General features: G+C 39.5%; 1 protein-coding gene across 2 annotated transcripts in view; it reads right to left on the bottom strand.

Moving 5' to 3' along the window:
* The window catches only part of MARCHF3 (membrane associated ring-CH-type finger 3), a 238,919-nt gene that overhangs the window by 62,488 nt on the left and 161,683 nt on the right, over positions 1–14,748 (bottom strand). For both annotated transcript variants that reach the window (XM_044291063.1, XM_044291065.1), the window contains exon 3: positions 12,771–12,975. In XM_044291063.1, coding sequence (XP_044146998.1) covers positions 12,771–12,975 — 205 coding nt within the window. The remainder of the gene's footprint in view (positions 1–12,770; positions 12,976–14,748) is intronic.

Genomic DNA, 14,748 nt, shown 5'->3' with positions numbered 1-14,748 from the left:
TCTCCTGGATTTACTATTATTTGCACCAGAAATTGGCATAAAGCAAAGGTCAAATCTATGCCAGGCCCTAGCTCGCATATATTTCAGTGTCTAACGCAAGGAGATATGTCTAATTATAAGGAGGAATCCCTCCTAAAAAGGTTGGGCCATTTTCACACATTGATGGGACTTGCACCTAACCCTAGAAACGAAGCCCACAAAGTGAAGTAGATCGGACCGGGCATACTCGGCCACCCTCCATTTCTATGGGATTGCCAAAAATAGCCAAACCCTGGCTCAGCTATTTCCGTCATCCACATAGAAGTGAATAGAGTGGTGGCTGAGCTTGTGCAGTGCGCTTCCCATTCATTTCTATGGGACTTCTGATAATAGCCGAGTGCACCACTCGTCTATTTTCAGCACTCCCATAGAAATGAAAGGAGGGAGGTTGTGCATGGTCAGTCCTCTCTCTTTCACATTGCAGGTTCCATTCTAGAGATAGGTGCGGGTCCCAGAGGTGGTGATATGCCACCAATGTGTGAGAAGGGGCAACCTCTTTAATATATTAGGTGCATGTCACTCCACTGATAGTCTTTAGGTATGTAGGAGTCTTATTGCTTGCTTAACTCTTGGTGGTTCTGATATGGACATTTGTGGGTTGGTGTCTGAAGTAACAAGAGTACAATTGCCAATTTTATGCTAGTTCATTATTTTCGATCATTTGACTGTCTGGCTCAACAAATGTCTTTACAAATTATGAATTACTAGTATGCTTCCACCATGATTCTCTTTTTCCCTTTTGTCAACAGGGTTCAGACTCAAATGAAGAAGACAATTTGTTACAATGGTGTTTTTGAAGCAATATATTATCCTCTTGTTTGAAGACACTATTTTGACAGTGGTGTCGGTGGTTCACATACTTTAAACTATGAATCTTCCTTTCTTCAAACACTTCCCTAAAATTCCGAAGAGCAGTAGTAACTGGAACTACCATGTTTTGTAATTTTGTCCTGAATTTGGGAACCCAAAGCAGTTCTGTAGAAAATACTGATGCAGCATGATAAGTTGCACTATAATCAGTTACACAATTATGTACAATGCCATTTGACTTTAGGTAAACATGTAATTAACTGGAAGTAAAATCGAAGCCAGGCAAACCATGGAAGCAAAAATATGTTCCAAGTTCCAACCCTTTACAGTTCATGAAGTTGCTTTAGTGAGAATTACTAGCTCTTGCCATCAAGAGAAAAACTGGTGGAAAAACTGGTGTCCAAACGGGATGTCACACAACTCAATAGCAAGACTTTCTCATGGCCCATTAGGTAAAGTAGTATGTCTGACTGGTTCTGGTTTTGGTTTGTTGCCCACCAGCTGACAGGCTTGACACAAGAAGACCCTACAATCTACATTCTTATCAATTACTGGCAACTAAATCTTCTCACATAACTGTTGTTTGATGAGCACAATACCTTAATGTTCCCCATGAGCTAACTGCAGACAACATAACACATAATTGCCCGCTATATTCTACAATGTCTCAAGGCGCTTTCACCTCCATATAGCTTGCCTTGATGTGTCTCTAAAGCTGCTCTTTATAGAAAAGTTACGCTTTTTATGTGATAGCATAACCTCCTGTGGAAAGAGTTCATTGGGAAGTTTAACATGAACATGATGTAGCCAATAACAACGGGTGCAATACATATTCATTTGATTAGATTGAAAAGCATTTTTCTGTTTAACAATGTTAAAAAAAAGACTTTATAAAGCCATTGTGGGTCATTGTACTCACCCATATAGAAATATCTCAGATGATTACTACTGCATACTGAGTATCAATTTTGGAGAAGGTACAGTGGGATGCGAAAGTTTGGGCAACCTTGTTAATCATCATGATTTTCCTGTATAAATCGTTGGTTGTTACGATAAAAAATGTCAGTTAAATATATCATATAGGAGACACACACAGTGATATTCGAGAAGTGAAATGAAGTTTATTGGATTTACAGAAAGTGTGCTATAATTGTTTAAACAAAATTAGGCAGGTGCATAAATTTGGGCACCACAAAAAAGAAATTAAATCAATATTTAGTAGATCCTCAGAAATTACAGCCTTTAAACGCTTCCTGTAGGTTCTAATGAGAGTCTGGATTCTGGTTGAAGGTATTTTGGACCATTCCTCTTTACAAAACATCTTTAGTTCATTCAGGTTTGATGGCTTCCAAGCATGGACAGCTCTCTAAGTCACACCACAGATTTTCAATTATATTCAGGTCTGGGGACTGAGATGGCCATTCCAGAACGTTGTACTTGTTCCTCTGCATAAATGCCTTAGTGGATTTTGAGCAGTGTTTAGGGTCGTTGTCTTGTTGAAAGATCCAGCCCCGGCGCAGCTTCAGCTTTGTCACTGATTCCTGGACATTGGTCTCCAGAATCTGCTGATACTGAGTGGAATCCATGCATCCCTCAACTTTGACAAGATTCCCAGTCCCTGCACTGGCCACACAGCCCCACAGCATGATGGAACCACCACCATATTTTACTGTAGGTAGCAGGTGTTTTTCTTGGAATGCTGTGTTCTTTTTCCTCCATGCATAATGCCCCTTGTTATGGCCAAATAACTCAATTTTAGTTTCATCAGTCCACAGCACCTTATTCCAAAATAAAGCTGGCTTGTCCAAAAGTGCTTTGGCCCACCTCAAGCAGCACTATTTGTGCTGTGGGCGGAGAAAAGGCTTCCTCTGCGTCACTCTCGCATACAGCATCTCCTTGTGTAAAGTGCGCCGAATGGTTGAACGATGCACAGTGACTCCATCTGCAGCAAGATGATGTTGTAGGTCTTTGGTGCTGGTCTGTGGGTTGACTTTGACTGTTCTCACCATTCGTTGCTTCTGTCTATCCGAGATTTTTCTTGGTCTGCCATTTCGAGCCTTAACTTGAACTGAGCCTGTGGTCTTCCATTTCCTCAATATGTTCCTAACTGTGGAAACAGACAGCTGAAATCTCTGAGACAGCTTTCTGTATCCTTCCCCAAAACCATGATGGTGAACAATCTTTGTCTTCAGGTCATTTGAGAGTTGTTTTGAGACCCCCATGTTGCTACTCTTCAGAGAAAATTGAAAGAGGAGGGAAACTTACAATTGACCCCCTTAAATACTCTTTCTCATAATTGGATTCACCTGTGTATGTAGGTCAGAATCACTGAGCTTACCTAGCCAATTTGAGTTCCAATAATTCGTTCTAAAGGTTTTGGAATCAATAAAATGACAACATTGCCCACATTTATGCACCTGCCTAATTTTGTTTAAACAATTATAGCACACTTTCTGTAAATCCAATAAACTTCATTTCACTTCTCAAATATCACTGTGTGTGTCTCCTATATGATATATTTAACTGACATTTTTTATCGTAACAACCAACGATTTATACAGGAAAATCATGACGATTAACAAGGTTGCCCAAACTTTTGCATCCCACTGTAATTCCAAGGTGACAACTAATATGACTGCACTTCCTTGCCTGTTCTGTCAGATTGTTACAAAGTAAATTTTATTACCATATCTGTTACTCTGAAGTGTAACTTTAAACTCTTGTGCACTGGTTTATGTACCAGGGCCCAACCTCTGCCTTTACCATAATAAGTAATTGAATGCAATGACCTCACAAAGTGTCTACTGCCCTGTTCTAATACTACTGTTCTTCTGAGTCAACTGCTGTTGGCCATCTATACAGCTTGTGTAGAGGTTGTCACCAAGCATTTCCAAAGTCCTGATTAGCATCCTCTGACTAATTACGTACTGATATGATAACACAAGGCAGATTTGCTATTCTAGAATTTAATAAAATTGGATAGAAAACCACATGGTCTTGAGTTGACAAAAGACAACTCAAGATTTACTATTTACTGGAGATTTTTATTTTTAGCAACTTCTGATCTTAAAGCACATAACACATATAATAAATATGATATACAATACACCAACATGTAAGCGGGACAATTCCTGCAAGGTAGTAGATTTACATACAGTGCATTTGGAAAGTCTTCAGACCCTTTCACTTTTTTATTTTTACATTTTGTCATGTTGTGGCCTTGTGCTAAAATAAATTATTATTTTTTTCCTATCACTCAATTCCCCTTAATGAGAGAAGTGAAAACTGAATTTTAGAATTGTTTGCACATTTATTAAAAAAGGAAAAACTTAAATCTTTTGCTATGGCTTCCCATTTCTCTTTATCATCTCTGAAATGTTTCACCACCTTGATTGAAGTCCACCTATGATAAATTCAGTTGATTGGATATGATTTGGAAAGACACACCTCTGTTTATATAAGGTCTAACACCTGAAAATGCATATCAGAGCAAAAACTAAGCCAGTAGGAGGAAGGAATTGTCTGTAGAAATCAGAAACAGGACTGTGTTTAGGCACAGATCTGGAGAAGGGTACTAAAGATTTCTGCTGCACTGAAAGTGCACAAAAGCACAGTGGCCTCCATAATCCTTAAATAGAAAAAATTTGGAACAACCAAGACTCTTTCTAGAACTGGCCATCCCATCAAACTAAATAATTGTAGAAAAAGCGCCTTGGTAAGAGATGTGAGCAAAGAACCCACAATGGCTGAGCTCCAAAGATCCTGTGTGCAGATTAGAGAAACTTCTAGAAGGTCAACCATCACACTAATCTGGGCTTTATGGCAGAGTGGCAGAAAAAAGCCTCTAGTTAGTAAAAGACACATGAAAGTTTGCAAAAAAAAACTAAATGAAGTGAAGTGAAGATGGCGGTGGCAGTTAGAATGGTCATTGTTGAGAAAAAGCTGAATATTGTTAACAAAGATATTGTTAATAAAAAAAAAAACTGATCTAGATTGCTTTGGACCTCAGGCTGGGCCAAAGTTTTACCTTCCAACAAGACAATGACCCTAAGCACACAACCAAGACAACACAAGAGTGGCTTAGGGACAACTTTGTCAATGTCTTTAAGTGGCCCAGCCAAAGCCCTGACTTAATCCCAATCCACATCCTTGGAGAGACCTGAATATGACTGTTCACCGATGGTCCCCATAAAACCTGACAGAGCTCGAAAGGATCTGCAGATAAGAATGGCAGAAAATCCCTGGTGTGCTAACCCTGTGGCATTATACCCAAGGAGACTGGAGTCTGTAATCGCCATCAAAGGTGCTTCAGCTAAGTACTGATCATAGGGTCTAAATACTTATGTCAATGCAAAATTTTAGATTTTCCTTTTTGATAAATTAACAAAGAACATTCTGATTTCACTTTGTCATTACGGGTTATTGAGAGGAGAAATATGGGGGGAAAAATTGAACCTTTTTTTTATTTTAGCACAAGGCGACAACATAAAATGTGAAAAAAGTGAAAGGGTCTGAAAACTCTCTGAATGCACCTTATAGTCCCAGAAATAAAGCTTTACAGATCTCAGTAACATATATCTTGTCTACCATTATACAAACACTAAATACATGATTAGTATCTCTCATACACTGGTATAATTCCAAATATTAAGATCTGGGGTAATGGAAATCTGTCATTAAAAACGTTCCTCAATATTTCTGACAAAAGAAAATGTGACATGAATGTTATGTATTATTTCTTAACGTTTGAAAATTGGAAGCAATGGACACCTTGTCAGTCATGGATGACAATGATTGCGGAGAAACATCATATCTTATTTAAACTATACAATATACTGTGTATAACTATCATTATCCCAAGAGGACATTTTCACTTGGATATTACAACCTTCAATAAAGTTAAAGGAACTGGGGATTGTTGATGAGAACCTGGACAGGGACATGGGATTCCTGTTCTCAGGATTGGTGAGGGTCCTGGCGTTCGGACCCCCACCGATCAGTTAATTATTCTGTGGTTAATCAAAAAAAACTATACATGCCATAAAATTCTTCTATTGTCCTGTAATAAAACAAACTCACATACAGCTACATTGTAAATGATAATTTTTTGAAGTCACAAATGTATTAGTATCATGTACTGCACTTATTTATGATGAATTTACTATTATATTACTATTTTTATATAATAGTTATAGGTACAGTCTTTTTGTATTGTATTTATGTGCATAAAAAGTTCATATTTTTTTCTTTTTTTCTTTAAATGTTACAGGTTTTGTGTTTTTGGCATGTATATTTTGTGCACTGGTCACTCATTCATATGGGGAACCACTGTCATTTACACTATATTCACTGCATTTACCTAAATAACAGAATTTCCTATCAGCACGCATGGCTGGCAGCATGATCTTATTTAGGGCTTGTTCACACGAACGTTGCCCCTCCGTGCCTGTGCTGTGGACTACAAATTGCGGTCCGCAATGCACGGGCACCAACCGTGGGCCAGCTATTCACTTGCGTCCGTTTCGCAAAAAGACAGAGCAAGTTGTATCTTTTTGTGGTGCGGAGGCATGGAACGGAACCCCAGGAAGCACTTCGTAGTGCTTCCGTGGGGTTCCGTTCCGTGCTTCCATTCCACACTGCAACTACGGATTTGTGGACCCATTCAAGTGAATGGGTCCACATCCAAGATGCGGAATGCACACAGCTGGTGCCCTGTGTATTGCGGACCCGCCGTATGCAGGTTGCAATACGGCAACGGCATTGTGAATGAGCCCTTACAGATATGCTCCATATTTGGGCTCCTAGGTTTGAATAACTCCTGCAGTTGGGACTTCCGTCTGTGACTGTGATACTAGCCATATCACTGAATCTAGAACTTAAAAAGTCACTGTACTTTCACACAACTTTACATAAATCAATAGTTCAAGTGACCACAAGAAACTTGGTAATACATTTTATCAGTCAGAAATGTCAAGCTTTTATGTTATCAGCTCTTTACGTCTCCCCCTACCTCCTTGCTATTTGCTTTTCACTGTGAAGAAATGCTTTGAATTCTGTCTCTAGATGGAGCAGCTCCATAAAACAATCATATTACAAATATCAATACAAGTCTATGGATAGGAGAGAGGGAGGAGTGGGCAGCCCCATAATTGTGACAGGACTCAGAGACACTAAAGAAACGGCATAGCTACATAGGAGATTAATATCTCAGCACAAGTGCCAAATTCACAACCAGTACAGGTGCTGAGGCATACTTCTGAGTGCGTAGGAAGCAGCTTCTCCTCTACTTTCTATGTGCAGTGGATGGCAGATGGTGTCCACCCACCATGTCTGAGAGATCCACAAACTAGATGTTCAGAAAGTACAGAGGAAAACTACTAGAATACAAGTCATATAGTAGCCAGAGATAGTGTTATTCCTAATGTACACACACTGTACTATTGATTAATGCAGAATTTGTTGAAAGGTTAGGTACGCTTTGACTTTTAAAAGATACACATGATAAAAGGTCACAGTAAAGACCACAGAGAAAATAACAAAGTGCTCACTAAAATATGGAATTAAAAAAAGGACAAAATAACCAGTCAAATTAATAAACCATATCTATAAAGGTGCATATAACATTGAGACAGAGCATAGAATAAAGGTAACACTTTGACTTTTGAAAGATGGCAAATGGGGTAAATTTTAATGCAAGAAACAGTGGCAGAAATTCTACCAAAGAAAAATACAAGTCCTCATACAGCTATGGTGACAGAAAAAATAAAATAAAATATAGGCGACATTTATCAAGACTAGCATTTTATGCGCTGGTCTTCATTCCCTCTGAGCTGCCGGAGGATACAACAAATTTATTTTGAGGCACAGGCCTCTTATGAATCTGTTGCATCCTTCGGCAGGCCGTGAAACCTACTTAAAGGAGGCTGCCATAGGTTTCTATCTTTTTATCTGTATGCCCTTCTGGCCTGCCCTCTCCCCACCATCGCAAGACCTCCTTTTCATGCTACTTTTGAAGTGTTGTGAGGGCCAAAAGTCATAAATGTCGCCGCAAATTCAGTGTGTAATGACATTTGCGACTTTTCAATGCCAGAAGAAGGCATAGTAAATACCCCCCTATGTCTTTCTGAATCTGGTGATGAAAAAAATTGCTATCGCTCTCAACAGTGTAATAGACTTAGTCCCAACAATCAACAATCCAGGCTTGCGTTACAACAACCCAGTTGATCAGCTGTCCGCTGCTGGACAGCTTGATAAAAAAATAAAAATCAACAACCAGCCTCCTATGCACTTCCCTTGTATGCAGGCCATTCAAATGAATAACTGACCATGTAACACATGGACGAGCCAGGTCCACAAGGGCTGCTGTTTACTAGGGGTTCCCTCTATGGATCACAGAGGGGTTCTCAAGTCTGTGTCTAAATGCCCTATTAAGAAATACTTTGGCTGCCAGAAGGAAAACTGGGCATTTTGTGCCCTGTATCAGAAAAATGGAGTAGTGACTCCAATAAATATGTATTAGGAAATAAATCAGCAAAGCAGGTGAAACCTGAAAATGACAGTGTTAAAAAGCAAAGATTGATTTTTAAGAGAACTTGTCACCACGAAATGCAGTGTATTCTGCAGGCAGCATGTTATAGAGCAGGAGCTGTTCAGCAGATTGATATATAGTTTTATAGGGAAAGATTCAGCAAAACTTTCTGCATTTAAGGCAGCTCCCATACAAAACTGTACACACTTACACAGGGAATGGTATCAATCACTGATAAGACCTCATCTGTGTACAGCTATCAGTGACTGACAGCTATCGCTGTATACACACTTACACAGGCAATGTTATCAATCACTGATAAACCTCATCTGTGTACAGCTATCAGTGACTGACAGATATCTCTGTATACACACTTACACAGAGAATGCTACCAATCACTGATAACACCTCCCCTGTGTACAGCTATCAGTGACTGACAGCGATCTCTGTATACACACTTACACAGAGAATGCTACCAATCACTGATAACACCTCCCCGGTGTACAGCTATCAGTGACTGACAGCTATCTCTGTATAGAAAATAGGAAAATCCAGCTCACCCACTTGAATTCTAAATGATCCACCCTTAGTGCACGGTAATATAGGTAAGCCCTCAGCAAATATAAAGATAAAAGAATTCCAGCACCTGTAATCTTTGAGTGACAATTTCTTTATTCCAGCAGTGGGTAATAAAACATCGATGGCATGATCTTCGGGGCAAGTCATGAGTAAGAACATTTATTTGCTCGAAACGTGTTGACTGTAACTGACTGTAACTGGATGTGTGAAGATCATGCCATCGATGTTTTACTACCCACTGCTGGAATAAAGAAATCATCACTCAAAGATTACAGGTGCTGGAATTCTTTTATCTTTATATCTCTGTATACACACTTACACAGAGAATACTATTAGTCACTGATACCTCCCCGTGTACAACTATTAGTGACTGACAGCAATCTATGTATACACACTTACACAGAGAATGCTATCAATCACTGATACCTCCCCGTGTACAACTATCAGTAACTGACAGCTATCTCTGTATACACACTTACACAGAGAATGCTATCAGTCACTGATAACACCTCCCCCATGTACAGTTATCAGTGACTGACAGCTATCAATCACTGATAAGATAGCCCCTGTGTACAAGTGAGATCAGAAAGAGCACAGACTTGAATAAATTACAAGTTTTGCTGATTTAAAACTATATATCAATCTGCTCAGCTTCTCCTGCTCTATGACATGGTGCCTGCAGTTTATACTGCATTTTGTGGTGACAGGTTCTCTTTAAGATCACAGTAGGCTGTTGTATATTCTGATGCCTGAATACCTCTGTACTTTGATTATCAGTGCCTCTAGAGTGATACTGCTTGTTAAAACCTTAGGAATACTTTGTGTACATTGTGTCATTCTTTACAAGGGCATATAGACATTGCTGTCTTTGTACTCAGTTATGTCTGTAGTAAAAAAATGGAAATGACAGCTCCTGGCATTATGATAGTAAAGAATCCCCTTGTGTCTATTAGATGAGCAGTCAATTGTAACAGAAATTGTGTTGCTAAGAATGCTAGTAGGCCCACCTCATGAGTCCAGATATGTGGGTACATATTATTGGGAAACAGCTTACAAATAGCCCATTGCAACCATCATAAAGCCATGGAGCTTGACAAAATACATTTTAAAAGAACCATTATTCTCCATGATATCACTTTCAATGACTCAATGGGATGTGTCTGAGGTTTAAGGTGAATCTAGAAGCATAGATAAAATTGTGATAAATGGATACAGGAGAATTATAGAACAAGATAACATGACCTTCACTGATGCCATTCAACCATATGGGCAAAAGGTACAATCGAGTTATTATTTTTGTATACCAGGTAATCTAATAGCATGATGAACAATAATCTTAAAAAAAAAAAAAACATTTCCGTTAGCCATAGATGACATATACTCAATTAAATAATAAAACTGTATGTCTATATTAACATTTAGCTGTGATCAGCAACACCGAGCTTCCTGCCACTAAGCACTTCAGTTGATAAGGGTTTTTTTGTAACTTGACAGCCTGGTAACACGTTCACTAATTAAATTGTACTGGAAATGTGAGAAAATTAAACGTAAAATGAAAATAACACATAAAATTATATTATTGAGGTTTTCTTAAAATCTTTCCAACACTGATACTGTGATAATACTGCATGTGGGCTCCTGTGCAAATTTCTCTATATTCGACAACTAGGAAATAAATATTGTTACAATAGGCCATGTTAGTTTGACCTAGTTTCTACCTATCTTCAAAGGGGTTATCCACAATGGACAATAATGCCTTCTTAGAAGGGTTCCTCCAGGATTTACATATTGATGACAGCTGTTTGAGGAGGCCACAGCTCTCCGGTGAGCGCCGTTGCCTCCTGTCTTACCCGGCACAGCACCACTCATTGTTTTTGGCATTGTGCCTAGGCCATATGACCGATTAATATGATATCACATAGCCTAGGAAGAGGTCTAAGCATTCATGGATGCCACGGCCTCTTTATACAGCTTATGTAGAGCCTGACCTTCACCAATCTCATATTGATGACCTATCCTGAGACCATCAATATGTAATTCTCGGAGAACCCCTTTAACCAAAAAAGGGTCTCCCAGTTGGGACCTCTATCCATCCAACGCCACCATAGGAAGCTAAGCATTACCCACTGACCACTCAAGTCACCAAGCAGGTCCTCCAGAGCAAGAGACACTTTTTGCAGACTCTCTCCATTGTGGCCAAGAGATGAAAATGTGGTGTGGTTTCTGTAGTTATTTTGTCCGTGGGAGGTATAGTTTCCTAATTCAAAACTACAGGTATGTGTGAATTTGTCCTTAATAATGGTTTGATGAAATACTGTCGACAGATTATTTGTGTTTGTCATCAAAACTCAATGGATCTACTCCCAGTTGCACTAAAGAGAACCTTTTATGGGTCTATTTTATACACTCAGATCATCATAACTATTGCATCAAAACTGCATTAAAAGTGTTAGGTCATCATGATGGGTGATCAATATCTGATTACTGGTGGTCTGACTCCCAACAACCCTATTGATTACCTGCTGAAAGACGCCTCAACTCTTGGACACGTGATGTTGCTGTTTCTCACATCCATCAGTCACATGGCCTCTTTATATGCAACTCAGTCCAATTCAAGTGAATGAGCAAATACAGCTGCTATGCAATGTACGGCACTATGCTTGGTACATAACAAATGGCTAATCGGCATCGAAAGCTAAGTGTCGGACACCACCAGATGTTCATGACCTATCCTGAGGATACCTCATCCATATTTAAGTCCTGAAAAACTCTGTTAAAACCAGTATGCTATGTGTATTGACATGTATATCGTGTGCTAAGGAATATTCATACTTTAAATGCATGTAAAATCGGGATACAATTCTCTGGAAACACCCAAGAAAAAAGTATAAATTTACTCATCTGAGGTATACTGTACCACTGCCACCTTTGACTATCACATAATAAGAACTCCAGCTTGGTGCATTTTTCATTGCTATATGACAGCACCGTTGGAAAATGCCATAACAAATAATAATATCTATTGATGGTCACCTCCTTAGAGATTTATTACCGGGCATTAGGATAGTTAAGCCAATCAACTGGAATAATAAGAACCAAACTTGAAACTTCCATGATAGCATTCTAGTATACAAGAGTTGTGATGGAGGTTGAAGCCACCTACCTCATCTACATGTTATATGATGTGGTGGCAGAACACAGGTCTTAAGATTACCATAGTTTTTTCTATCACTGTTTCCAGCATTATGGGAAACATAAGTAAGAGTATGTTCACACAGCAGGTCTGAATTAGGCTAAGTGCAGCAGTATTTTATTTGGCAAAATGATGGTATTCACGCTGAAAACTCAAGAGACCCCCCTATCAGACACCATCAGTGTCCAGCATACACTGTATCCGGCGGTTCCAGTATTCTGGTCCTATGCTAGAACAGAATAGTGGAATCATACAGCTAATGTACACTGAGCCTTGTTTTTCAACAAAAATCTTCACCATAGTTCAAACAACGCTGATTCTTTCATTTCTGAATTGAAATCCGCCTCACAGGAAAAATAATAAGGCATGAAATTAATGCAAAATCTGCATAATATCTGTGGCCTCGTAGCCACACATGGATTAGCCCCATTGAGAAGGGCTAATCCAGTGCGGGTCTGTGATGTGACAAACTGAAAATCCACACCATAAGTACGAGGGTTGGCCTACGATTTCTGCCGTGAATTTCAATGCAAATCCATATTGGATTTTAACCACGTGTATTTACTGTAAGTTATGTGGACATACCCTTAGTAATCTTGGCAATGAGCAGTATTTACTAACCTCTACTAATGGTCTAGGCTTGCGCTCCACAGAAAACCTGAAGTGACAGAGTTCACAGTAGCTTGTGTTGGAGGATGAAAGCCAGTGCTCTAGGCAGCTGCGGTGTATTGTCCCTAGTGTTCCAGTACATTCACATGGGGAGAGAAGGTCTTCTTGATTACTTCCTTCATGACAAATCCTGCACATTGGGCGATCATTAAAAGTGCTGCAAAATAAACAACATACTTTTATGTTAAATTTCATTTCATTGATCAGATTCATCTAGGTCTTCTGTATGCAAGCAGTTTGGAATATGCTTGTATTCTGATTTGAACCATTTCCAGGGACAGTTGAGGTTTTTGATTCTAGGAATCTAAAACATGGAATATACATTCAGTGATGGTCAGTTTGCAGTGTTCGCCAACGAACACATGTGGGCTGCCATCTTGACTCACCCATCCGGCGGTGCACAGGTAAGCCCTTACCTGTGCATCGCCACACGGGTGAGTCAAGATGGCAGCCCACATGTGTTAGTTGGCGAACACTGCAAACTGACTATCACTGTATACATTTCCCTAGAACTAATTAATTCAGGTTAATAAACTTAGTAAAACACATCAAAACATTAATTATGATTAACGGGAACCTGCCATCGGGAATAAGCCCCTAAACTGCCACTAAATTGATATACGGGATGATAACAGGTTTCCAGTGATGTTCTTGTACTTTCTGGCAGGTGCGGCACCATGTGGCATCTTGCACAAAAGGAAGTTTGAAGGCTGTATTCCCATGACTGTATAGAGTCACGAAGGTGGAGTCATTCTCTGGAGAAGTCAGGCTGGCCAGTACCCCTCCTGGCATGATGGGGGCCCCACAGGTTGGGTACGTCATCTATACCAGTGTTTCCCAACCAGTGTGCCTCCAGCTGTTGCAAAACTACAACTCCCAGCATGCCTTGACAGCCTTTGGCTGTGCGGGCATGCTGGGAGTTGTAGTTTTGCAACAGCTGGAGGCACACTGGTTGGGAAACACTGATCTATACCACACCACTTTGCATGAATTTGATGCTGCTGGAACTGTATTGTGATGATGTACCTGGCCTATAGGATGTTAGTCAAGCCAGAAGGAGGACCAGTCAGTCTGATTCTCTGGAGAACGGATCCAACTCTGTGGCTCTATACAGGCATGAGAATATAACCTTTACAATTTTTTTCTGCATGATGCTGCACTTGCCAGTAAGTAGAGAGAAAAGAACATAATTGGGAACTGGTTATCAACCTGGATAACAAGTTGGTGACAGTTTCAGGGCCTAATTTCTGATGACACATTCCCTTTAAAGGTACAATAAATAGTCTTGAAATGTGCCTTCTCACTACACATACTCTTTCCACTATGTATCACAGAACTTGAAAAGACCTATGTGAACCAGTAAGGTCCTAGGTAGTGTTGAACTTAGGTTCCTTGAGCTTTTAGTGTAGGTTTCTGTACTAAAGAGATCGCATGGTCATTGGCGGACAGGCACAAATAATTTTGCACAAAATGAATTTGCCAAAAATCTTACATTTATAATGTATTTTCTATAGTGAGTATGGCACTATTGTATCTACTTAAATATTTGTGCGGTTGCATTGTGATGGCGACGTTCACCTGCGCGTTGAGATGTGTTGACTAACCCCCATTTTTTTTTTGCAAACAATATAAAAACTATATCATAAATAGAGGCGTGGGCCATAGATATTTTATTTTTGTAATCTTTAGTTATAAAGTACTAATTGGAATCTGATTCAATATCAATTTTATATACCAACTGTAGTATATCATGTAATGTTTTGATTTTGACAAGACCCTGACACAGGCCACTAAATGGGGCAATTATTGGGGAAGAGCATTCTTATGCTATTCCTACACTATAAAGGTGCCCCCACAACACCCAATGAACAAGCAAACACTCTTCATCGAATGAAAGCATTGTTGAAGCAGTAAACTAAAGGTCCCTTTA

This window comes from Bufo gargarizans, chromosome 1 (genome assembly GCF_014858855.1).
Source record: "Bufo gargarizans isolate SCDJY-AF-19 chromosome 1, ASM1485885v1, whole genome shotgun sequence".
Classification (NCBI taxonomy): Eukaryota; Metazoa; Chordata; class Amphibia; order Anura; family Bufonidae; genus Bufo; species Bufo gargarizans.
Note: the sequence above shows the minus strand (reverse complement) of the source record. Positions and strands in the feature narration are given on the sequence as shown.